The sequence below is a fragment of the Prionailurus viverrinus genome, chromosome B2, assembly GCF_022837055.1.
Source record: "Prionailurus viverrinus isolate Anna chromosome B2, UM_Priviv_1.0, whole genome shotgun sequence".
Classification (NCBI taxonomy): Eukaryota; Metazoa; Chordata; class Mammalia; order Carnivora; family Felidae; genus Prionailurus; species Prionailurus viverrinus.
Genome location: NC_062565.1, coordinates 21,072,023 through 21,099,562, shown reverse-complemented (window position 1 = coordinate 21,099,562; position 27,540 = coordinate 21,072,023). Strand labels below are relative to the sequence as shown.

Here is a 27,540-nt window from a genome sequence, read left to right as displayed (position 1 = left end):
AGACTTGCATATTATTACATTTACCTACTACTATACCTCCAAAGTAACAGTCATTAAAGATTTCCATGTCACATTTTCACCATTAACTATTCCTTAACAGAGGCAAATACAAGTACAGGCTGATGCACTGCAAATACATTCTTAAGGCAGTGGACTTTTTAATGTTTTAAGATCTGAATTTGCCTTTTCCCCCTATCAAAGTCACTATTTTCTGAAGCTTATATGAAATTAAAAACTTCAATAAAACCAAGCCCATGCTCCTTTTCTTCTAAGTTCTATCTTCCTCAGGACCTTGCAGGTCCCATTCCCGCCCCACCCCGCCCCTCCTCAGACAACACCTCAGAGGGTTCAAGAAGGCAGGGGGAAGTCTTAAAAGTCACTATGTGAGACCATGAAATGAATGAATGAAGCTATACAACCAAAGCGAGATCCATGCTTTATGAACACATTATTCTCACATGTCTGGGTAACAGGTTTGATATACAAGATTCTTGGTTCATTTTACAGATTCTGAAACCAATTTGCTCAAAAGGTGAATTCTGAAACCATGGTTGGTGTAGCAAATGAATATATCAAAACAAACTTTAAAAACTTCATCCAAATATTTACATTTAAAAAAGACATTTAAAAAATAGGCTACTTATTAAGTGTGCTTGAACAAACCATGTGTGGAATTGAATTCCATTCATTATGGAGTTAGTTTCTGCTAAACACATACTGATACTATAGAAGACCCCTGGCAGCTGAGGATTTAAAGGATTTCAACTGTTCCCAATCTATGCTAAAAAATGAAACATGACAAATGATTTCTGAGGCACTGATCGGAACCTCAGCAGTGGAAAGGCTAGTATGTAAGGCAAATTACTTAGGAGGCCGAAGGGCTGGCATCTGTAACTCAGTGTAGCTTTGCCACTGCCTAAGTATCACCAAGTAGTCAATAAAACTCTCTAGAAGCCATTTAAATTTTGTAATTACACCTCATCGCATTATGTTCTAGTAGTTTCACAAACTTAGAAATTCACAAAACAATGTTTTGGAATATATTCCTTGAGAAGGTGGAGGGTCTCCTATATTACATTAAACAAAAAACATGCAGTTTTTACAGCTCATAGAGCTTTTTCAAAATAAGCTATTGATCATACAGCCCAATTAAAAACTCAAACACTTTATATTACAGGTATAGAAAGTTTATAGTTCAGCAATGCCAATATAGATAATTTGACACCTTAGCCCCTACTTGCAAAGTGATTAACAACTATACAGTAACTTCTATTCTATTCTGGCTTTGGCTCAGATGTTTAAATACTTAAAGAACCTGGAAAGATTTTTTTGTCTGTGTGTCTTGTTTTGCTGTTGTTTTGCATGGACGTGAATGGGGATTATAACGAAGAGGGGAGGAGAGGTCAGTTCATTGTAATAAAGACCGATCAGGAATTAAACAGCCACTAGAATTTCATTTACCATTTCCTTACGAAATATACGTGGGAGATTATGGCTTAAAGACAGAGAGGAAAAGCCTCTTATTTGTTCATCTATTTTACTTTACCCTTTTTCCAGTCTGACAATAATGCCAAACTTTATTTACTACCTATGACAAGAGTGACTCTAATAGGGTTTTATGAAGTCCAATTTAATTTTGGTTGAGATCTTAAGTGCTTAAAACTTTGGAATTCTTTAGATTAACTAAAAAAATAAATGCTTCTGAACAACCAAAATACCCAAAAGATTAGATAAGAACCAACTGGTTAGCTACTTAAAAAAATATCCAACTCATCTTTTTTTAACAGATTAGTATTACTTGTAATATATCTCTGCCCCTATAAACTGACTTTTTGCTTAGTCTGTAGACCAAGGCAATTTTTCTAAAAGCAAGATACTTCTAATTAAGGGGGAAAAAATGATCTCTTAAAAAAACAAAATGACAACTTAAGGAGGTCTAAAATCACTACCTCCTGGGTCAGAGAGAAAACGATGGATAACACAACTCAGTTCCCACAAATGTACCATTTTTTTTTTTTGTAAAAACAAAAACAAAAAGAGGGTGGGGCTGGTTTTATATATCAAAATCAGCAGATTTCTCATGCTTCACAATTTTGTTGCTAGAAATCCCCAAATTCCTTGGACTCATTTGGGAAGTTTTCTGAAGGTGCGCATTATAGTAAACAGCAGCAAAAATACCAAAACAATTCTATTGCTAAAAAGCAGCTACTCCTGTGTGTGCCTTTAGAATACTAGTTGTAAAACAGCAACAAGAACAAAACAGTAATTTGTGCCATCAACTGGGATTTGAGCAATTCTAAAAAACAGTTTCCTTTAAAACAGTCTAAAAGCAGGACATCTACAATCATATTGGACAAATATTCATTAAGTTTTGGGGGGAAATATCAGAAAATGTCAAAAAGAGACAACATCATTATATTCAGTATTCTAAAGGCATGCTTCAGGTAGTTCAACAATGATTCTGGTAAGACCAACTGCTCACATACATACACACGCACACACATAGATTTTAATGGCTTAAAAAAAACCAAATTTGTTACTTTAGAAAAATGAATGCAGTGCATTTTCAGTAATATTATCGCCACAGACTCTGATTGCTCAGTCCACACATAAGTAGTAGTTGCCTTCTATGGTGATATGGCTTCTCTGCACTAATTCCCATCAGGCCGAAAAACATTAGGGCAGGTTAAGTAAAGACTGAATTGTTGCACAAAGGAACATTTACTCATCAGATCCCACTGATCTCTTCTGTGCCCGTTTCCTGGGCAACCTTCTTGGTGAAGCTTTATCTGGAAGAAAAGAGAAAGTTTTTAACTTGCTTATTTTAAGTACAATGGATTCAAAAGACCTTTAAAAAGCATTTTCCTTCAGCTTTACCACTAAGTTAAAAAAAGAAAACACACACACACACACGCAAAAATACCCTAATAATAAATGCTTCTTATCTAGTATAGGTTTTTAAAATAACCTTTAAGATAATCCTTCAAGAAGTAACTCAATTAAAACAAAACTTCACGCAATCAGGATGGCAAAAGACCTAATCCTGGTTACTAGAATACTGAAGCCACCAAGTATAATCTTCTTAAACTCTACAATGAATATGCTTATACATGCATAAGTAAACACTTTAGAAGTACTATAAGAAGTATGAAGTTTGCAGCTCAAAAACATGTATATTGGTTACAAATTAATATTTATAAATGCAGCCATGCAGTTTGCATAATTTTTGGCAATTTCATACATTTTCCTGGAAGCAGCAGCAGATTAAAGGAAATTTTTAGACAGATGATCAATACCAAAACCATCATGCAGACCTAAGTATTATCTTTGTACTTTTTTCTCTTTATCTCCTTTTTTACAATGTTAATTTACTCTGAGAGCAGGTGTGCACATTGGGGGGGGGGGGGGGGGGAGGGGCAGAGAGAGAGGGAAAGAGGGAAGCCCAAGCAGGCTTTACACTGCCAGTACAGAGCCTGATGCAGGGCTAGAACTCACAAACTGTGAGATCATGACCTGAACCAGAATCAAGAGTTGGACACTTAACTGACTGAGCCACCCAGGCATCCCTCTCTTTATCTCTTACATTAGATTCTTAGTGGAGTCTACTAAACAATAGCTAAATTGGTGGTGTCTCTCTATGTCCAACCAGTAAGCATCACCTATGTTTCTTTAAAAAAGCTGTCTTCTCTCTGACCACTACTCTTTTTATTTTCTAGGAGCCCTTTACATATTAGGAAGATAAGCTCTTTGGGGAATATGTTACAAATTATAATTATTTTTACAGCTTAAAAAAAAAAAAGGTATTTAACACCAAAGTATGGGGTTCATTTGTAAGCATCTCATGAAGAATGGTATGAAAAAAAAAATCCACCTACAATATCTTAATTTTTATTTTCTAAAATTACCAGATCACCATAACCATATTTTAAAAATATATAGTAAATGTTTATCAAGAATATTTAGCAACTAAATTTTTTCTAAAATGTGCTTAAATGTTAATGACTATGAAATATTAAGACTGAGTCTACAAATCCCGTGAAAACTGATCTCAGTACTTTATTAAAACAGGTTAGTTAATGATGCATTTGGGGAGGCTCAACTCACCTAAAACTGAGCACAGAAGCATTTTTCTGAAGAAGTCTACAACTTTCATCAGATTTCAGAAAGGTCAGACTAAACTACTGCCTTCAGACAACTGACCAATTACTAGATAATATTTTATGTTTCTTTTTTAAATTTATTTTTGAGAGAGAGAGTGCGAGCAGGGGAGGGGGAAAGAGAGAGAGAGAGGTGGGGGGGGGGCGGGGAGAGAGAGAGAGAGAGAGAGAGAGAGAGAGAGAGAGAGAGAGAATGAATGAATGAATCTGAAGCAGGCTCCAGGCTCTGAGTTGTCAGCACATACCCCGACGTGGGGCTTGAATTCACGAACTGTGAGATCATGACCTGAGCTGAAGTCAGATGCTTAAAGAACTGAGCCACCCATGAACCCCTAGATAATATTTTAAAATAAACAATATGCTGAATGTGACAGTTGAGGATTCAAAAAGTACTTTAGAATCTAACAGCCATCTGTGCAAATACAGCTGTTACTATGCAGATGTGAAGTGGTGATTACTGACTTCCAACAATTTCAACCACCTGCAGCAGGGTTTTAAATATGAGAATACAGGAAAAAGTGCCTCAGAGGAACTGCAATGCCTATTTCAACACACAACAATCTGACTCCAGTAAGGCAGCCAACTCAGCTTAATGGAGTCTCAAGTCTAAAGACCTCCATCACCTACCTAGCACATCAAAGTTAAGAGGCAGATAAATGAGAGGGTGCCTAGGTGGCTTAGTTTGTTAAGCATCCGACTTCAGCTACGGTCATAATCAAACCATTTGTGGGTTCGAGCCCCGCGTTGGGCTGTGCTGACAGCTCAGAGCCTGGAGCCTGCTTTGAATTCTGTGTCTTCCTCTCTCTCTCTCTGCCCCTCCCCCACTAGCCTTCTCTCAAAAATAAATAACATTAACGAAAAATTTAAAAAGAAGCATATAAATGAGAAACAGAGTTAAGATAGTGGCCTAAAAACATTCAGCTTTTGGGAAAATGGCTCCAAATACCTCAACGGCCTAGAGAGCAGCATTTTACTTCACTAAAAAACAGTAACTAATGTGTATAATGATGCTTTTCAGCCATCAAAGAAAAAACACCCCCCTCTTACAACCCTCCCTAAAAAACTATTTTTAAAAATCCAACAAAATATTTAAGATCAAAATATTTTAGCTTTTAAGAGTAAAACCTAAAGTATATGAAAAAATCAGTTAACTGAAAAAACAAAAAACACTAAAATATGTTAATGATATTCAGTAAATGGGCCTGATCTGAAAATGCCCACCCTGCCCTTCATAAAAAAACTTATTAGGGGCACCTGAGTGGCTCAGTCGGTTAACCATCCAACTTTGGCTCAGGTCATGATTTTGCAGTTTCTGGATTCCAGCCCCTCATTGGGCTCTGTGCTGACAGCTCAGTGCCTGGAGCCTGCTTCCAATTCTGTGTCTCCCTCTCTCTCTGCCACTCCCCTACTTGTGCTCTCTCAGAAATGAATAAACGTTAAAAAAATTATAAAGAAAAAAAAAAACCTTATTAGGAACAGGCTCAAATTGTTTAAAACCACACCTCTCTTTCCTTTATGTTCTGGTGAGATGGAGAAAAATCTTCCAAAATAAATGCTGGCCCCTTACACTCGCTTGCCCTCACACTACCACTCCCCAAAGGTAATTCCTCAAAGCTTGAGAGACCTTCTGCTTCCATGCACACCTCCTGCTCCATGATCTTCAAAGTTTCTCTTGGTGTTCTCCATTTTATCCTCAAATATGCAAAGTACATGTACCATCTCTGAAAGAAATGGCTATTTTTTCAACCTAAAGTATCTTCCATTTGTCTCAACCCCTTTACTCTGAGAAACGCCATGTTCTAAGAGTGGCTCTCAAAGTATGAGAAAAGCATGTTCTAAGAGTGGCTCTCAAAGTATGGTCTGGACCAGTAGCTTCGAAGTCACCTGAAAATACAGATATGCAAATTCTTGGGCCTCACCCCAGACCTACTCAATTGGAAACTCTAGGGGGTGGGGCCTAGCAAGGGGAAGAGGCAATTCAGGTGGTTCTGCGGAGGGCTACAGTTTGAGAACTATTGCTGTAAGAACCAAGTATAAGAGAAATACAAGCATACAAAATTAAGTAAAAAAAATATTAAAATTGAACTGAAAATATCAATATGATTTGGGGATTTGAAAAGATAGATATTTTCTAGCTCAGTTCACAGAATGGGCCTAGAAACCATGTCATCCAATGTCAAGGACATCCCTAATGTCCAGATTTTCATTTTTAAGTATCATCCAGGGGTTCTTGGGGAAACAGCTTGCTCCACGCCTAAGGTAGAGAAAGTACAAAATGTCTAGATTATCTTCTTGAGCCAACAAGTAAGGGATCAAAGTTCAAAAGGGTAAGATTGGAGGTAGTTCAAAAAGGCAACCAGTAGTCAAACCTCTAACAATTTGAGCATCAAAAAGAATACAGTTGACTAAAATCCACAGATTCTATGAAAAACCGAGTCTATACATGATAGTCAAAAAGGAGAGAATTAGGAAAAACTCATCTGTCACCATTTGGGTGGCTTTTAAACCAACTCTTTGAAAATTGGAAAATAAAGATAAGAATTAAGCGTTTAGCCTGCTTTTTCAATAGGAATTGTCCTTTTAAGGTAACCAAAAAGTCCCAGTTGATGAAAGAAAGCTTTACTTTACAAAACAATAGCAGTTAGTAAAAATTAAACAAATTTCAATTAAAAATCATCACAACTTCTGAAACATTACTGGTTCAGGAAAGGAATATCAAATGGTGAATGGTTTAGAGAACTGGACATTGGTGCGTGTCAAAGTGATAGTATACAGGTAACTTCTAGGTTGCAAGCAAAAAAGACCTATCCGATCCTGGTTACATGGAACGATCATGTGGCTACCACCCTAATCTAGTGCTCAGTTTAGCATCACTAATCAGATACGGTTTCTTGATGTGATATGGGGAAAAGTACTTTTAAGTTATGACATATCAGCCAAAAATGATTAATTTAAATCTAATCAAACCTATAGTCTTCCAAGTTAAAAGAAATGTTAGCTAAAACACACCAGGAGAAAACAATCAGAGAAATCTGGAACAAGGGATTTTTTAGAGTCTCATTCCCTCAGTGTGATCAATGGGTCAGCAGCACTGGCATCATCTGGGAGCCTATTAGAACACTGACATTTAGGCCCCACCGTAGAACAACTGAATCCAAAACTGCATAAGATTTTCAAGTGATCTTGCACACAAAATTTGGGAAGCCCTGGCTTTGGGCTGACAGCATGGAGTCTGCTTGGGATTCTCTCTCTCCCTCTCTCTCTGCCCCTCCCCTGCTCACATGCTTACTCTCTCTCTCTCAAAATAAATAAACTTTAAAAAATTTTAAAAAATAAAGTGTGAGAAGTCCTTTTCCAGAGGACAAGCGGCCATCTCTTGAGCTGCTATAAATTAAAAAGGACTTAAGAAACAGAACAAACAGATGCAATGCATCATCCTATATTGGAAAACCAGCTATAAAAGGTATTTTTGAAACAACTGAAGAAATTTCAACATGATTATTAATAAAGTAATTCATAATTCTTTAAATGTGATGTTATTTCTGTCAGGAAAAGGTTATTTCTTTGCAAACTGAAATTTTTTTTGAGGTAGTGTGTGTCACTGTATCTGTATAGAAAACAAACAAACAAAATAACAACCTGCACTCTAAAAGGGCAAATAATTGGGATGCCCTGGGCTGGTTCAGTCAGAAGAGCATGCAATTCTTGATCTGAGTCGTGAGTTCAAGTCTCATGTTGGGTGTAGAAATTAGTAAACAAACAAACAAACAAAACCCCCAAAAACAACAATGAAAACTTAAAAAAAAAAAACACTAAAAAGGGTTATTTTTGTTTTTAGAAATAAATAATAAAAGAAAAAGAGAAGGAATAATACAAGTGTCTTTTGGTAGTAAGACGTGGTCCTAAAACAAACTCAGCTGGACAATCAGATTTTGAGGAAGAAAGACAAGTACTAAAAAATATTTAGTGACTTTAACTCTACCCACCTTTTAAATTTTTATTTATATATTTATTTTTAATATTTTTTTCTAATGTTTATTTTTTAGAAAAAGAGAGAGAAAAAACGTGCACAAGCAGTGGGGGGGCAAAGAGAGAAGCAGACACAGAATCCAGAGCAGGCTCCAGCCTCTGAGCTGTCAGCACAGTTGGGGCTTGAACTCACAAACCGTGAGATCATGAGCTGCAGTTGGATGCTTAACTGAGCCACCTAGACGTCCCAACTCTACCCATCTTCGAGTATTAAGTCTTCCTGAAAAAGTACGTGGGCTTCAGAATGAGACAAATCCAGCTGTGGATCTTGGCAGGTTACTTTTCCTCAGTAACAGTGTCTCATCAGTAAATAGAGGGATAGCACCTCACCTTGCAGAGTGAATGCCCAGTACAAGGAGGCACTCAACAGTTCAATTCTTTCCTTCAACAAGGTTTCCCTAGATTCTAATATGGTCCTCTTTCCTAACTTGTAAGTTGTCTGTACCATGTAACTCCTTCTAGCACATATCATATACTACCTTGGATTACTCAAATATTTCATACGTGTGCTTTATTTTCAAGTAGAAATGTAAACTTCTGAAAAAACAGTAATATTCTTTTCAACATACCACTCATGAGCTAGCAGAGTATTGTGAAAGACTAAATACTTGACACTTGCTGATTAAAATACAATTATCAATGATTTGAAGTATAATCATTCTCAGCTTTAAAGCTCATGAATAATAATGTCAGGAAGAAAGATATTATAAAACTAACTCTCCCAATCTATTTGTCATGAAAGAATTCTTTTGGAGAGGTGGCTCCACAGCTGTTACGGTGACTTTAGTTTTTAATTATAACTTTTAATACTTTTCAAATTAGTTTCAGCTAATTCCATGTAAGACACTTAAAATTTAATTACTTTTGAAGAGCCTGTATTTTAACATACCAGACTTTACAAGTAATTCTGATGCATTATAAAGATACCACAGTCTACTGTACAACCCAATTCCATCTTTTGCTATAACGAATGTCAGGATAATGGGGAAAATTTGTCCTTAAAGAGAAAAGATTATCTAAAGATTTATTTAAATTTAAAGACATTATTTCATGGGACCTCAGCTACCACCTATGCTATATATTCAATGACTTCAAATCTTTTTTCTAAGACTTTATTTTCAAGTTTACTCATTTTTGAGAGGGGGAGGGAGGCGAGGGGGGTGAGGGGGGAAGGGGGGGGGCGAGGGGGGGACGAGGGAGAGACGAGGGGGAGACGAAGGGGAGACGAGGGGGAGACGAGGGGGAGACGAGGGGGAGACGAGGGGGAGACGAGGGGGAGATGAGGGGGACGAGGGGGATGAGAGGGAGAGGGGGATGAGAGGGAGAGGGAGACGAGAGGGAGAGGGAGGAAGAGGGAATCCCAAGCAGGCTCAGCACTCTCAGTGCTGAGCCTGTTGCAGGGCTTGAACTCAGGAACCATGAGATCATGGCCTGAGCAGAAATCAGGAGTAGAATGTTTAACAGACTGAGCCACCCAGGCACCTGTCTTAAGATTTTTAAGTAATCTCTACACCCAACATGAGGCTCAAACTTACAACCCTGAGATCAAGAGCTGCATGCTCCACCTATTGAGCCAGCCAGGCACCCATCAACATCTCCAAATCTTGATCCACCTGTGCTCTAAATACAACTTTCAAATAGCTTACTGGATAACACACTCAACAGATCTAGTTCCAACTCCTCACCCCTCATGCATGTTCACTGCTCTTCCTATATTCCCTAACATTAATGGGATCATCTTCCACCCAGATGCCTAAAACTCACAAGTACTTTTTCCTCCTTCCTCCCTAAAACATCCAAAAAGTCACCCAAAGGCCAATTCCCTCCAATTCTGAAATATCTTTCCAGTTTATTTTACTCTGCATCACTACTGCTTTAGCTTAGGCCCTAAGGATTTCTCAAATGTTTTACGGAATTCACCTAACCGGTATCCCTACTTCTAGTAGTTCCTGTTTGCTAAACTATACACCACAAAACTATTACAATTTCTTTTAAAAATATAAATGTTTATTTCTCTGCTTCAAATTATCTGATGGCTGCCTTTTACCAAGAAGAAAAGCCAAATCCTTGGCATAGCACATAAAACTCTGAAGATTCCTTCTCATCTAACTCAAGACTCTGGTTGGTCAAAAGTCAACTTTTATGAATGATTCTCCTACTCTCTCCTAGAGAATGAAAGCCCCTCCTATGCTGTTACTTTGTACCCACTTTTAATAAAGCACCTACCCTACCATAATTATGTTTCAATAGAGAACGTTCCCTGAAAGTAATACACATGAAAACAATTCAATTTGTAAATCCAGGAAGGACACAAATAGCTCATTCACAAAAAAAATAAGTGGCTATATATGTATAAAGAAGTCAAATCTTACTTTTTAATTTTTATTAATTTTTTTAATGTTTATCATTTTTGAGAGAGAGAGAGAGAGAGAGAGAGAGAGAGAGACAGCGTGCGAGAGCGAGCAGGGAGGGGCAGAGAGAGAGAGGGAGACACAGAATCTGAAGCAGGTTCCAGGCTCTAAGCTGTTAGCACAAAGCCTGATGCAGGGCTCGAACTCACTAACTGTGAGATCATGACCTGAGCCGAAGTCAGACGCTTAACCGACTGAGCCACCCAGGTGCCCCTCAAATCTCATTCTTAATTGTCAATGAAAAACAATGATCCCATTTTGTATCATACCACCAGATTAAAACATCTGATAATATTTAATGCCTGAGAAAGACTCGTGAGAGTAGAAAAGAAATAGGCAATGTTGTACATTGCTGAGAACATAAACGGACGCTATCTTTTGGGAGGGAAAGAGCTTTCTCCATTAAAAAAAATGTATATAATCTTAGACCTAACTATTCTACTTTTAAGGAATTATCTATCCCAGATAGCGGGGTAGGTGAAAGAAGAGGGTCAAAAGGCACAAACTTTCAGCTTTATAAAATAAGTTATGGGGGTATAATGGATACCATGGTGTCTATAGTCATTAATACTGTATTGTATATTTAAACATCTTAAAAGTTCTTATCACAAGAAAAAAAAGACTTTTAACTGTGTGGGGCCAGTAACAAGACTTACTGTGATCATTTCACAATATATACAAATAGTGAATCACTACATTGTACATCTGAATCTAATATAATGTTGTATGTCAATTACCTCAACTTAAAAAAAATGATAAATTATCCCATAAATTTATATAAAAATATTCATTATAGTTTTAAATTAAGAATGAAAATCTGGAATTAAAACATCCTTCAACAGAGAACAAGTTTAATTTATCATGACACATTTATATAAAGGAATGCTATCCAGCTGTTAAAAACAATGAGGTAAAGAAGTATCATAAAAAAAAATATCCAACATACGAAAACTTGGGATTCTAGTACAGTGCACGTAGCATTATGCCATCTGTGTACAATATTCACAGAAACAATAGCCATATGCACTGGTAAATGTACAGAAAATACTTAGAATAACAATTGCTTGTAGAAAAAGAAAAAGAAATTAGTGGAGTGAGAAGGTGATCTCAGTTTTTCATTCTGTACTGTTTTTGTTTTGTTTTAATTTCTTAAGTTTATTTATTTTGAAAGAACGTGAGCAGGGTAGGGGCACAGGGGGGTGGGGAGAGAGAGAATCCCAAGCAGGCTCCACATTGCAGGGCCCGATGTGAAGCTCAAACTCACCAACCGTGAGATCATGAGCAGAGCCGAAATCAAGAGTCAGATGCTTAACCAACTGAGCCACCCAGATGCCTCTATTATTATAATGTTCTTAATATGAAGCCATACTACTTTTACAATAAATTTTTTTTAAAAGCCCATTCACAGCTGAAGAAAAAATATCTATAAAGATTAATATTTTAACTAATTGCATATGTGATAAAGCTGAAATATGTTAGGTAAACCACCAAGCAATATTTTAGGTTTATTCTTTCAAACTGCAGTGGGTAGTTTTTCTAATAAATATAGTGCTATAAAAAACTGTTCCATTACTCATTAAATGTACTGTATTCATATGCTATACAACCTCCCCAAAACTATACATAGCAAACACCATTAAAAAAATTAATTGCCTCACCTCTTCTACTCTGCACTGAAGCAACAGAAAAAAAGAGATAGGAAAAGATTAGGAATACAGAGAATTCACACATTTGTAGATTAAACTGCAGATATGGAAGCATTCTAAATTAAAGCATAAAAATACTACTCAGAAAAAAAATTTTTAAGTGTTTACTAATCATATTATACGAGATTCTATACAAGCAATGGAAAAGACGAGTGTTAAGTAGAATTGACCAAGTGTTTTTAAATCTAAAATACTTAATTTGATTTCCATTTAAGAGAAAAAATTTCCAGCCACATTTATAAGAGTACTTACTGATCTGATTCAAAGTTTCCTGAGGAATCCAACTCATGTCAACATCATTCTGACTTGATGTACCCATTTCTACCTTCTGTATGGGTCTCTTGCGCTAAAAAACCATAAAAACATCATTTTAAAGAAGTTCTATTATGTTGTTCACAGTAATTTTAAAAAGACCTATTAAGTTATCTAATTTATATATCTTAAACAAATAGTTTTAAAAACATACCCTTACTTAAGTATTTTATTAATTAAAAGAGAAAAGTCATGTCTAACACTAATTATAAAGAATAAACAATAAGGGGGGGGGGTTGGGTGGCTCAATGGGTTAAGTGTTTGACTTCGGCTCAGGTCACAATCGCAGTTTGTGAGTTCAAGCCCTGCACAGGGCTCTCTGCTGTCAGCACAGAGCCCTCTTCAGATCCTGTCTCCCTCTCACTCTGCCCCTCCTCCGCCCATGTGTGTGTGTACACTCTCTCAAAAATAAATAAAACATTAAAAAAAAAAAAAGAATAAATTATAAGTAATAAATCTTTGCAACAGTTATTTGTTTTCAGGTTTTAAAGACCTTTTCCTCTGCTATAAAGCTTCATATGTTGTTATACAACTGGTGGACCAAGCAAGAACTTCTATTTATACAATTTTTCTTTCTCTTTGGGAAACGAACTTTAAAGAATAAGTTTTCTACATCAAACAAAATTCAAGATAATTACTAAAACATTCAATGTAGGCAGGCAGATTGCTGCATTGTTACCTAAACACACTTTTTAAACAGACGGCACAGGTAAAACAAAACAAGAACATAAAATCTCATTTAAGCCAACAACAACCTCAAACTTTGTCCCTGGAGTACTTGCAGCAAAACTGTTTGGAAGAAAGTGATTCAATTCCTTCTTTAGTCTTGCTCTTAAAACAAACAAAAAAACCTAGCCATTTACATAAGAGTATTAGTTATACAGTCCAGAAACCAGACTATATACACAGAAAGGTAACTAACAAATGGCTTCATCCAAATAAAAAAAAAAAAAATTAAAGATGCCATTATACCTAATACACAAATTTATAGCAAAAATGCTATCATGAAAACGTGGGAAAGAAAGTTATGGAAATTAACACTTGAGCACTAAGTATTTCTCTTTAAAAAAAACAAACAAACTTTTTTTTAACATTTATTCATTTTTGAGAGACCAAGAGACAGGGTGTGGGCAGAGGAGGGCAGAGAGAGAGGGAGACAGAATCTGAAGCAGGCTCCAGGCTGAGCTGTCAGCACACAGCCCAGCGTGAGCTGTGCTCTCATGAACCGTGAGATCATGACCTGAGCTGAAGTCAGGTGCTTAACTGACTGAGCCACCCAGGGGCCCCATGTCTTTTTTTTTAAGTTTATTTATTTGAGAGAGCGAGAGCTCACAGGAGGGGCAGAGAGAGAGGGAGAGAGAGAAAATCCCAAGCAGGTTCTACATGGCCAACATGGAGCTCAACGTGGAGCTCAAACTCTTAAAACCACGAGATCATGACCTGAGCTGAAATCAAGAGTCAGACGCTTAACCGATGAGCCACCCAGGTGCCCTGTGTATTTCTCTTCTATTTTTTATCCTAAATGTTTGTTTTGGCAGGGAGGGGGGAAGAGGCAGATAGAGGAGGAGACAGAGATTCCAAAGCAGGCACCGCGTCCGACACAGTACCCACAACCATGAGATCATGACCTGAGCCAAGCTTAACCAAATGAGTCACCCAGGTGCCCTCCAAGTATTTCTTTTATTTTTTTTATTATTTTTAAAATAAAGAACATTGTATTTTTTTCAAGTTTATTCACTAAGAGAGAAAACGTGTGTGTCGGAGTGTACAAGTAGGGGAGGGACAGAGAGAAGAAGAGACAGAACCCCAAGCAGGCTCTGTGCCATCAGCTCAGATGCTTGATGCGGGGTTCGAACTCATGAACCGTGAGATTGTGACCTGAGCCGAGGTCAAGTTGGTCGCTTAACCGACTGCATCACCCAGGCGCCCCAGTATTTCTTTTAAAGAGCAAGTACTTACTGTCTCTGACACAAATCGTGTTATACTTTTCATTGAGAGCAATAATATGGGTTGCTCTGGTTTTTTGCAGGGAGGACAGGGAGCTAAAGATACAGTGATGGAATTAGCTACTGTATCCAGAGAAAGAAAAACCAAGATTATAGCAGGCGCTTCAGTGCTGCCACTTTAGTACCTTAACAAGAAAGCAGAAGCCAGACAGAATACAGCCAAATTCAATCTTCCTTTTTCAAATGAAAAGACTTAGGTAATTGCTATCCTTACAGTTAAGAGTATTAAAGCAAATCTAAAATCTGTGTTGCTCACAAGTAACAAATCCATGAAAAAGCATAGTAAACAGAACAATGAAATCTTACTGAGTTTAAAGAATAAAATTCTAGCACGATTTAGAATTACAACAAGAAGGTAAAGATCATTCTGGAGGGTGTAGCCAAAGATGCTAACTGTATGTATATGAAAGTCTAAACAAATCAGTCACATATCCAAGGTCTCATCTTCAGTTTATTTTTTTTTTTAATGTTTATTTTGAGACAGAAAAAGAGAGAGGGCACATGTGAGCAGGGGAGGGACGGAAAGGGAGACAGAGAGAATTCCGAGCAGGCTCTGCCAGTGCAGAGCCAGACATGGGGCTCAATCTCACGAAGAACCATGAGATGGTAACCTGAGCCAAAATCAAGAGTTGGACACTTAAATGAGCCACCCAGGTGTCCCAGTTTTATTTTAAAAAGGTACAACAGGGATGCCTGGGTGGTTCAGTTGGTTAAGCACCTGACTCTTGATCTCAGCTCAGGTCATAGTTTTTGAGTTCGAGCCCCACATCGGGCTCTGTGCTGACAGTGCAGAGCCTGCCTGGGATTCTCTCTCTCCTGTCGTCTCTCAGCCCCTCCCCCACTCATGCTTGCTCTCAAAAAATAAACAATAAAAAAAAAATTTTTTAAGGTGCAACAAACCTGTAAATACACAAACTTAGAATGATAGCAAGAAGCCACAAATAACTAGAATATGCTCAGTATATAACAACTTTTGATGTACGACTGTAAGAGTCATTCATCTAGAATTACCTTTCTAGATTCTAGGAGTTGATGAAGGCCAACAACCACCAACAGCCCAAGACCAGCAAGGAACATATACATAAAGATTCTGATATAAAAGGAGAAAAAACAAACTGGCTTTAATTCATAAGAAACACAACTAATTAAAACTAGAATTCTGCTTTATCTCAAACAATAGCACAACTAATTACAGTTGTAATTCTAACACAATATAAGTTTTCCAAATAACTTATGGGGCAAAGGAAGAAAATATTTTATATTCAATTTATATCTAGGTAGTAAATTCCACAAATTTACTTTTATCTTTAAGAACAATTAGTCAAAAAAAAAAACCAAGTATCTGATCTAAAATAAATAATATTACTTTATTATTTGTCATACTCAAGCTCAAGCTCAGTTAGTTAAGATAATTATATTAGCTTTTGTCTCCCTCAAATATTATTTGGCATAATTTGATTTAAAAATTGCTTTTGCTCAATTACATATATGTATACAGTATAAATGACTCATCATTATTCATGAAGAACACAGTTTCCAAGATAATAACATCTTCTAATTTATATATTTTAATAGCAATTTAAGAGGTATGTAACTTAGATGAGGCTGGTGATCAGCTTATGAGCATGGGGTAGAAAAGAATTTAGGAGAAGGGATGTTCAGAAAGCCAGCTATCTTTTTTAAAACAGTTTTTTTTTTATCAGTTTCAACCATCCTTCCTCTCTGTTAATAGTTATAAGAACCACCTAAGATATAGATTTCACAAAATTTATAGGTCCATTTTCGCTATTAAAACAAATGTTGACAGGAGCAAGCTTTCCAGGCCTGACATGTGAGATCAAGATCTACCTACACATTGCAACTTTCACTTACGTTTCTCCATCTAATCCATCCTCTCTTTCAATAATCGTAACTGTTTGATTGAAGACAGCATCTTGGAATACATTGCCCTATTAATAAAATAAATCACAAAAATGTGAAATTCATTGAAAAAAATAAAAGGTTGTACAATTTCTTAGAAGAATCCCCAACAGATAAAGAAACAGCTTTCTCATCACTTAGCTCAGAGACTCAACATTGTATTACTTTCTTCTACAAAATAAAAAACCTTGCTAAAGTTGTCCTCCACTTTCATGAGGGCAGAGAAGGGGAAAGGTGTGAGAAAACAGGGAAGTAAAGTAAAAAGGAGACAAATGTGCAGAAAGCAAAAAAAACCCCACAGAACACCCATTAACTAGAAGCCATAACTTCTGTTGTACAGAATCCTCCAAAGAAGGGAACAGCATGAAAATGTAGAGTAGCGGATTTTAAGAACTAGATTTGAACAGGAGTCAAATCCATGCTCTAAATTCACAATGAACTGGAAATCAATTTACAATAAACATGATCTGCAGTATCAAAGCATGTTTATGTTGTGGTCTTGGAATAATTTTGTCAGTTTCACACTTCAGTTTTCAAATTCATCATAGTCACTGGGACAATACTTAGATGTTTTCAGCATTTGATGCTTCACAACAAGGCATTACTTTCTCAAAACTGTCACTTATTGCTAAACTGTAATTATTTAAGTTTTACTTCAAGATCTTTCCATCCACATGGCTCCAATGACAATTCCAGCAATCAGAATACATTGAGGATACAAACTAACATTCAAACTGGAACTGAAACTATGTACATGTGTGCTCAAAAACAAGACAAAATATATAATTATTCAAACTGTTTAACTATGAAGCTGAGGAAGCTTAATACATTATTTTGAAGGATGAAAAACCCTTCCCACTAAGTAATTTAAAGAAAAACAGAAAACTTAATGGCAGCATGACAAATTGATCTCAGACATGAGTGAACATGTTGACACTATGCGATGAAAAGGTTGAGTAAGCTTCCAGGAGAGGATGAAATTTACCTCTTTGAAAACTTTGAGAAGGGAATGGTTTAGATGTGCTCTCATCTAAAGGACATAATAGTTGGCACCTAGAAGTCAACTCTCAGCAGTAAAATTCTAGTGGCCTTCTCTCATTAATTCTTTGGATATACAATGTGTATATTAAAAACCACAAAAAAGACAACAGAGCATATTAGACTATTTGGTTCTCATAAACCATAAACCTCACTGCTCTAACTATCCTAAAAATATTTGGTTATGTTTTTATCTATGAGGGTATAAAATGATGGAAAAACAGTTACAGAAAGACCTTCACTTACAAATAAAAGCAGTAAAATGGGCAAAATGCAAGCAATAAAAGGAAGTACAAAATAGATTACTTAACACATATTAACATCTGAATACGAAGCAGACTCCACTGTATGGCTTACTGCTCCTTTTCCTTTTAACATCTAGCTCAAGTCACATCCACTTTCATACTACGGCACTTTACACCCATCCCTCACTATGTATCATTTATAAATGCTGTGATATCACCTGTTTACATCCATCTGCCCCCACTGGATTCTAGACTTGAAGACAAACATGTGTAATTTATTTTTGCCTCCCTCTTGCCCATCACAGTTCCAACTACAAAACAGGCACTTAGATGAATAAGAGTATTCATTAAACAATGTCAACTGTCCTCCTCCATCTCTAACTTAAAAAAAAAAAAAAAGGTTTAGAAGGCCTTACGTTCAGATCTTTGTAGTTTAGATTGATGACTAGACCAAAGGGTCGTCCACCCATGGGCTCTGCAGGAATGAAGGAGTACTCAAAAGTCGCCTGTCTCTGGGGCGGTACTACAGTGTTCAGAGGAAGAGCTGTGAAATTCTGGATATAAAATTGGTAGTCCTGAGGATAACGGAACGAGGCATCTAAAGACTCAACGATAAAATCTTCTGTACCCTTGTTTGTAAAGCCTACTAGGAATTTCACAATGTTATTTGCTGGAAAATCTAAGAAACAAAAAAAGAAACCAGAAGATTAGAAAACATTCAAAGGACACGAAGAGACATTATAAGGATCTGGGCACCCTCTCCCACACATGGATCTGGTTTCAGAATCTGTTTTAGTAGCTCACTCCAGCCCCCTACTAACTAGTAACAGATTACAGTTGATGTATAAACTGCAACCCTTGTCTGTGCTCCAGCGTTCCAACTTAAGAACTGAATGGAGTATCTCAATGTCAGACTACATCACTTGCACATCATGTGGTCTAAGAAAGAGATGTGTACTTTTAGCAGTTAAGATTATGCTGCCGTGTGACTATCTGTCTTGAAATCACCTTCAACTCAGTATCTATTATCTGTGCAAATAACAGAAGAATGACAGAAAGATAGGCCTAAGAGATTCACCTGAAAATTGTAGTATCTGTTAAAATACTGAGAAAAAACCAAAAACGAACCAGGTAACCCATATCCACTTTGAGCAATCACTCAAAACACAAATTTGAAGGTGAGACCCCAGGAGACAGCTACAAAAAAAGGAGAAGGGGGGAATCTCTTATTCATATCATACCTATTGGAGGCATAAAATTGGAATGTAGGTGAGAATAAAACAAAACTTGAGAAGACCAAGATAATTAATAATTTCAAAAAAGAAGTCTTCGATGATTACATTGTGGTCTACAGAGCTGAGTTTCACCCAGTTTAGCAGAGGCTTTGGGACAGACAAATCTGGGTCTGTCTTCACAATCTATTTACCAGCTGAGTCATCCTGGACAAGTTCCTCACCTCTCTAGACTCTCTACTGAACAGTAGTAACTATCCTCATATGGATTAAATAATACACACAAAGTACTGAGAACAGTGTCTGCCATATAGCCCTCAATAAACCTAAGACATTATATGTATTTTCTTTTACTGAAACCTAGGCTCTAATCAAGGCCTAATAGTACAGATTTAATATTTCACTAATATTTACACTCAAGATATGAGTTAGTTTACTGTGGCAGTTTGAAAAAAGTTTTAAAACAGTAGCTTTCAAAAGGACATTTAACTTCTAGTTAAAATGGATAGTATTTATTTTCCCCCTTAGTTTAAATGCCAAGAATACTACCTTACAGATATGGCTATTCACACATATAGGAAAACTTGTTTGGAAATATGTATTTACATACTTATTTGTAATCTAAGAGAGGAAAATAATAAAGATCTTAAGCATCTCTGCTTCCCAAGTAAAGTGAGCTTGTCATCTGAAAAATTCCTATGTCTGAATTAAAACTAACATTTCTCTATTACCTTCTCCTTTCACAAACAAGATTGTTGTATCTGCACTTGGTGAAGCTTCAGGTTCGCCAGATACATCTTCTTCTTCTTTATCTTCAGCCTAAGAAAAACAACATTAAAAAGTAATTATGGGGTAAAAATACATCATTAAAAAATTAAATAATGACTTTAAAAAAATGACTTCACTAGATTTAGCACAAAAGACTGCTTCTCTGAGGCTTTCTTGGGATTAGTAGTGAATGAATTTCAGTGTATCTCATCAGTTAAAATAAAATTTACATCTCAAAAAGTAAAGTGCATACCAATCCCCTGGAGATTTTATGCAGATCTGATATAACTCTAGGGAAAGCTGGAAATTCAGTATTTTTTTTTCCCCCAAAATTTTTTTTACATTTATTTATTTTTCAGAGACAGAGCATAAGCAGGGGAGGGGCAGAGAGAGGAAGACACAGAAACAGAAGCAAGCTCCAGGCTCAGAGCTGTCAGCACAGCTTGTAGGGCTTGAGCTCACAAACTGTGAGATCATGACCTGAGCCAAAGTCATACTCTTAACTGACTGAGCCACCCAGGTGCCCCAGAAATTCTGTATTTCTAATAGCACCCAGGAAATGCCAAGCTTCACGTACTCAAACCACACTTCAAGCTTCAAGGTTCTAAAGCATGGGTTGGTAAACTTTGTAAAGTTTGAAAAAAGCTTAAAATGTGTCTGTCAAAGGAACATTTTACATTCTAGTTAAAACAAATAGTATTCATTTTCCCCCTTAATTTAAATACCAGGAATACTACCTTATAGGAAAAAGTCTCAAACTTAGTCTTCCCCAGCTACCTGCCCCATCCTCCCACAACATGGGTGGAGGAAACAATACTCTGAAAGTGGCACCAACCCATGGACCCAGATATCAAGTATTTTTGGCTTTGAGAACCATGAGGTCCCTCGGGCAACTACTCAACTCTGAGGCTGCAGCATAAACGCAGCCACAGACAATTATGTAAAAGAATAAAGACCACTAGACTTGGCCTGTAGCCCTTTTGTCAGACTTCTGTTCTTGAGCACCTTGTCCTCACCCTTGGAGTGATTTCTATCCTGATTAAGAGAACAATTTTCCTCTGAGAAGACATCACACAACTTGGTAAAAATGGTAAAGAAAAGAAAAGAAAGGAAAAGGGAAAAGAAAAGAAAAGAAAAGAAAAGGAAAGGAAAGGAAAGGAAAGGAAAGGAAGGATTATATTGGGATGATGGAAATGTCCTAAAACTCAGAACTACTCACCTTAGTATTTACTAAAGATCACTGAATTGCATGTTTAAAAGAGACTACCATGATACGTAAATTAGGTCTCAACAAAGGTGATAGAAAATATGAACTAATTTTAATTTACAATTTTAATCCTCAGTGCAGTCCTTCTCCAAGCATCAATGAGAATTACAAAGATATTCATATATTTGAAATATTCAGGCCCTTAATAAATTGAGATGCTTAAGGGCACCACTGTTTACTGGCATTTTGCCTTCCATTTATGTAAAACACTCTCTCCCCCAATAGACAGACGTCAAGGGCAAAGACTGTCTTACACTTAAAAAAAAATTCTCCACAGCCAGTTGGTACTCAAGAGAAGGCACTCAAAAATTTGTTTGAGGACTATGCAATTGTATAATGGTATATTTTAAGTATCCTTAATGATACCACTAATTTAGTAAGAGTTAGTGAATTTCCACCTTTGAGAAAAGAGACCAGAGACAAGAAGGCAGGAACCCTAAAACTGTATTATGGAGGAAAGGGTATGCTAGAGAAAGTTAAGACAAATCACCCTGAAGGTATGATTTAATGAGTTGTGGGATAAAAAGAAATGGAAGTAATAAGGCAAGAGCTTGAATCACTGAGCCATATCAAAACAGTAAATAATTTATGGAGGTGGGATGAATGCTAAAAGTTGAATTCCATTTTGGACATATAAAATCTGAGGTACTAAGGGGCGCATTGGTGGCTAGTTGATTGGGCTTCCGACTTCGGCTCAGGTCACAATTTCACGGTTTGTGGGTTGGAGCCCTGCATTGGGCTCTGTACTATCAGCTCAGAGCCTGGAGCCGGCTTAAGATTCTGTGTCTCCCTCTCTCTGCCCCTACCCTTGCTCACACTCTGTCTCTCTGTCTGTCTGTCTGTCTGTCTCTCTCTCTCTCAAAAATAAATAAATAAGTATTTTAAAAAATAAATAAATAAATAAAATTTGAGGTACTAATGGAATATCCAGATGGTGCTAACTGGCAAAGAGCTGGAAATAAAGGTATGGAGTTTAGTAAGGTAAGTGGTTAGAGACAAGGTCTGAAGGTTGTCAGTTAAAGATGGTGTTGGTTGAAACCACAGGGTTTTTTTTAATGTTTATTTATTTATTTTTGAGAGTGCACGCACAAGTGGGGAGGGGCAGAGAGACAGGGAGGCAGAATGCGAAACAGGCTCTAGGGTCCAAGCTATCAGTGCAGAGCCCTACACAGGGCTCGAACCCACAAACCATGAGATCATGACCTAGGCCGAAGTTGGACGCTCAACCAACTGAGCCACCCAGGAGCCCTGAAACCACAGGTTTCATTAACATTATGGGGATAAGCAGGGGAGAGAAGATAGTGGAAAGACCAAGCAGCAGAAGATGGGCAGAGGAAACTAAAGGGGGAGGGTACCACAGAAGCCAACATGAAGGGACTGAAGAAAAGGATACTCTACTCTGCAAATGCTAAGAGTTTGAACAGGAAAACAATGAAAAACAGACCAGGAATTTCACAATTAGGTCAGTAGTGACTTAGCAAGAACAGTTTTACTAGATACATAGTAAAACTACACATTTACTCTTTCAAGAAATGTGCTGGTAAAGATAAAATGTGTAGCAACTTAAAGTGGAGAATACAAAGTGGAGTACGTAAGTACTGTATATGCATATACAGTTTGAAAGAAACAAGTCACTAAGAAGGAACAACATGTGAAATTACAGAATAATACAAAATCCCACAGGACGACAGGGAGACAAGAACACAGGTGGTAGGGCTAGCCTTAGAAGACAGTAAAGACAACTAATTTTTAAGGAAAATGTAGAAAGAATGAGTAACATATTTAGAAGTAGAAAATTTGACAGCGTTTGCACCTGATAGCCTTCGCTTTCTGACACTGAAGGCAATGTGTTGCTAAGACTGTGAAGAGGACCAATTTTGGGGTTTAAAAGTAGTAAAGAAAAAAAAAAATGTGTAGGATAAATTATAGTAGTCCAAGAGAGAAAATGAAATTAGCTAGAAGCATGCAGCAATAATCTTGATTTTAGCCTAACATTCTTACTGTCATACTATAATTTTAGAATAAGTCTCAGAACTAGAGGACTTTCAAGACATCTTCTCTAAACCCCTTCCTCTTCACAGGACACATTTTATATACTGTTTACTGCCTGCTCCTCACTTCCTGCCAGCAAAATACACACATACCGCCCCAAAAACAGAAACTCCACGATAGCAGAGAAAATATCTGGCCTATCCTCACACCAAGAACAGTGCCTAGCACATAGTAGGGACTCAGTAAATAGTTGCTTACTGAATGAAGGAAAGAAGAGGCAAATGAAATCCAGAGAGAAAAGCTACTCAAGGTCAAAAAGCTAAGTAGATGCATCCCAAATCTATCAACACTGGTCCAGTGCTATTCCCACTATACTATTACCCTCATAGACTCACAATCATATGATCTTAATTGTTCTTTGTTTCATGTCTCCTTCCTTGTGCAAGAAAATATTTATAATCCATCCTCAATGACTGGCCCCATTCTCCCAACTTCAATCCACTTTGATCACATTTACAAGCCTCTAAAAGCAAGAATGTTAATATCAAATTTGTCTATAAAAGGATAAATTCTAGAAATGACATATACATGAGTTACATTGTATAGAACACTAACCAAATCTGTGGGTTCATCTTCTTCCACCTCTGCTTCATCATCTTCATCTTCAATTATTGAATCTTCTACCGTTTCTTCATCTTCTGTAAGATCTTGAGCCTCAGCTAATGAGCCTAACAATAAAATACAAAACAAACAGTTAACCTTTACCCCTGGCAAACCAATGTTTTTTAATCCCAGGTATAGGCAACACACTTTCCCCCTTGGAGTAACTCAATCTCTCAGTTCACTTGAATGATGACAAATTACAATGCATCTAGATGATTCATGATTTTATCTTATTGACTGTCTTACCAACTATATGTTAATTTTAATGGGAAATGCTGTTTAATTTTAAAAAGCATCTAATTGTTAGGAAAATGAAGGGAAACTAAAGATGGCTGGAGGCTCAAATAAAAAACTTGAAGCAAGTTTGTTTGTTTTTTTAAATTTTTTTTCAACGTTTTTATTTATTTTTGGGACAGAGAGAGACAGAGCATGAACGGGGGAGGGGCAGAGAGAGAGGGAGACACAGAATCGGAAACAGGCTCCAGGCTCCGAGCCATCAGCCCAGAGCCTGACGCGGGGCTCGAACTCCCGGACCGCGAGATCGTGACCTGGCTGAAGTCGGACGCTTAAGACTGCGCCACCCAGGCGCCCCTGAAGCAAGTTTGTTTTAAAGAAGCTCCAGGAGGCTGAGTGGCTCAGTCGGTTGAGCCTCTCTTGATTTCAGATTAGGTCAGGATCCCAGGGTCGTGGGATCAAGCCTGAGATTCCTTCTCCCTCTGATCCTCTCCCCCGCTAGTGCTCTCATAAATACATACATACGTACGTACGTACATACAAAGATAAATGTAAAAAGCTCCAAAATTTAATCCCTGTCATTAACCATACAAACAAAAACCCTGCTCAGGTCTAAAGGAAAATAGCACTCTCAATAACTAGGCAAGAAACATTTGTTATTAAACTTGACTACAGTTCTAACTTTTAGAACTTGATAGCATGTAATTTCAAGGAACATACATTTGTATGGCATCCATGGTAAAAACTAGCTTGCATAAAATGCATATGATTTAATGAAAACTGCACTGATAACTTCAGGGCTCATAGCCTTGAAAGCATGCATTTATTTCTGCATATACCTTCAAAGATGTTCAAGTACTTTTTTATTTTCCGTACACTTAAAAATTAAGCATAACTGTAAGGCCAAGAAATTATAATTTTATAGACAAAAGTTCTCTAAATAAGTCACATTAAATCTATCTCAGGCAAGATCTCAAAAAAGAATTCCCAAGTCCTAGTGATTCTTCCAACTTTCCTCAGAAAAAAAATGATGATGTGGCAGTTCAGTAGAGGGAAAAATGTGGGAAAGGAAGCATATGTAGATGCTGCAATACCCAAGAAAAACAGTACATACTAAGGACTATGCATTTTAAGTTTTTTCCACTTCCTTTAGTTCTTACTGGTTAAGATTTATTTAAAATACTAAAGAACACTGATCCACACATTGCGAACACATTGTGAAAAATAGCTTCTACTGTTTGCTGAAGAAAGACTCAAATAGTACATTCATAATTTACAAGTCATTTTCTAAAACCAGTAAGAAAAATACCTATGCTCACACAATTTTAAGCTGTACTTAAATTTCAAGACTTCTCAATATACATAATGAACTTGCACCCTACATTTCAGTAGATATTAATGTTAACCAGTAACAATCTTGTGCCTAAAAGTCTAGCCATTTTCAATTGGAAAAATGAAGAGAAAACATCCTTTGAAAGACCATTCCTCACAAAAAATGCTTAAAGATATCCAGTTGGCTTTAGATATGAATTGATGTTTCTTAAAGATGAAAATGTTTTAAAATCTGAAAAAATACACCTAGATTCGAATCAAGTACAATCGTCTACTTTTCTTTAAAAAGCCAAGTGAGCACAGACCAGCAAGCCACTCATAAAGGAAAAGAATCCCTCTTTACACCCGCAAATGATTTCATTAACAGGTTTGGGTAATTCTCTCACTTGGTTTTCTATCCACTAAATAGAAGCCAGTCACCTCACTGTTCTTTGCAAAACCACTCATGGGTACCTGGCACTATCATTCATTTTGCCACACAGCTTGCTCGAACTTACAGAATGAAAGGAATTCCAGTAATCTTTCAGTCAGACTGAATTTTACAGATTAGAAAACTGAAGTTCCTGATAGAACCAGGGCAAAAAGCCAAGTTTCCACATCATTAATGTTCTGCTAAGTTATTTCCACACCAGGTTAACTGTTGGAAAGAATAAGCCGAAATAAACGTATCGTGTCGAATTAGATTCCCCACCCCCCACCGCCAAGAGCAAAGCGCTGTTGCCCACAGAACAAAAAACAGTTAACAGAAAAACGATAGATAGGAGAAGAAAACCGAGGGCTCAAGTAATAGGAATTCCTCGTTCGGCCTGGGAGTAAGGGGTGGACAATGAAGGCGAACATGTGGAGTTCTTCTGAAATGAAGACTCCTGGTAACACGGACGGACCGAGTGCTGATAAACAGGGAGATGGCCAGAAAAAAAAGATGCTCTAAGAGTTTAGGTGTGTAGAGACCAAGGGTTTCAGCAAATGAATGGAGGGCTCCCAGCGTGGAAGCTAAAGACACGTCAGCCCAGAGCGGATGGGGGTGGAGCGGAGGCGGCCAGAAGAAATACAACGGGCTGCAGAGCGCGCTCGGGGTGCAGCTGTGCCCACTGCCCCTTCGCCTCCTTCCCCCAAGCCGAGGACCCACCAACTCCGGCCACAGCTGCAGGCGCGGGTCCCGGGCCAGAGGAGAAGCCCAAGGCTGCGGGCGGCCACCAAGCAAGGTCGCCCGGCACTGCCCCGCGCTCCGCACGCAAGAGGCGGAGGCCCCAGCGGGACTCAGCCCGCGCGCGCTGAGACCCCCTACTACTGGCCGGGGGTCGGGGAAGGGGTAGGGAGAGGGTGGCGGGACGCACGCTGGACCCAGGAGCCGCTGCCGCCTCCAGCTTCAAACTTGCGGTCGGTGGCGTCTCGTCTCCTTCCCGGCCAAGACCCGCCACCTACTCCCTCGCCTCACCTCCAGGGCCGCCTCGGAGCAAGAGGGTGGCGGGAAACACAAGCAAGAGAAGCAGAAGCAGGCGGGAGAGGACTCTCATGGCGCGGCCGGTCCGGTAACCAGTCACCGCCCGCCAGTGCTCTCCGCGGCTCCGGCGGTAATGGCGTTACTCTTCATCCGGGCTCCGGCAGGGGGCGGGGCACGTATCACGCAAGGGCCCTCGCCACGCCCCCTCTTCTGGCCCAGGAACGCCGCCAACGTGGCTGCTTGGCTCGGAAAGGTGGGGAGCACGGGCAGCCCCAGGAGTCACGTGACGGGTTGCCGGCGGCCTCTGACGTTCCCGAGAAAGTCTGCCTCCCGCGTTAGACGCGGGCTGGCTACCAGTGGTTTGTTGCCCGCTCCACCCTGCTTGTCCGTTGGTCCCAATTAATTAGCGTCGCAAGTAGTTACTTCGTTTGAGTGACGTTCCGCCTGGTGCCCAGCGCGCGATAGTCGTCGTATAATTTTAAATTACAGTGCTACAAGGAACATGAAGTGCCCGTATGTGGCACTGAAAAGCAGAAATATGTTCTGTAATATATAATTGTTAAAAAAAAAACCAAAAAGCATTAAAATATACACTGAAAGATCTTGCCCCCTATCTGCCCACAACCTCATCTATGGTTAAATAGTGACAGTTCTTAAATTCTTTTTTTTTTTTTTTTGACAGTTCTTAAATTCTTACTTGACATTCCAGAATCATAAATCACCTACAACAGTGCCTGGCATATGGTAAACATTTGGTAAATATAAAATAGAGGCAGCAATGGCT

General features: G+C 38.1%; 1 protein-coding gene across 1 annotated transcript; it reads right to left on the bottom strand.

Annotated features, from left to right (window-relative positions):
- Positions 1 to 423: 423 nt before the first annotated feature.
- SSR1 (signal sequence receptor subunit 1) lies at positions 424 to 26,926 on the bottom strand. The gene is made up of 8 exons (XM_047859327.1): positions 26,751 to 26,926; positions 23,699 to 23,811; positions 19,788 to 19,875; positions 18,241 to 18,503; positions 16,494 to 16,570; positions 15,633 to 15,711; positions 12,556 to 12,649; positions 424 to 2,789 (listed from the first exon to the last, which is right to left on the bottom strand). The coding sequence occupies exons 1-8, from the start codon at positions 26,827 to 26,829 to the stop codon at positions 2,722 to 2,724; spliced, it is 861 nt and encodes a 286-aa protein (XP_047715283.1). The 5' UTR covers positions 26,830 to 26,926; the 3' UTR covers positions 424 to 2,721.
- Positions 26,927 to 27,540: the final 614 nt, after the last annotated feature.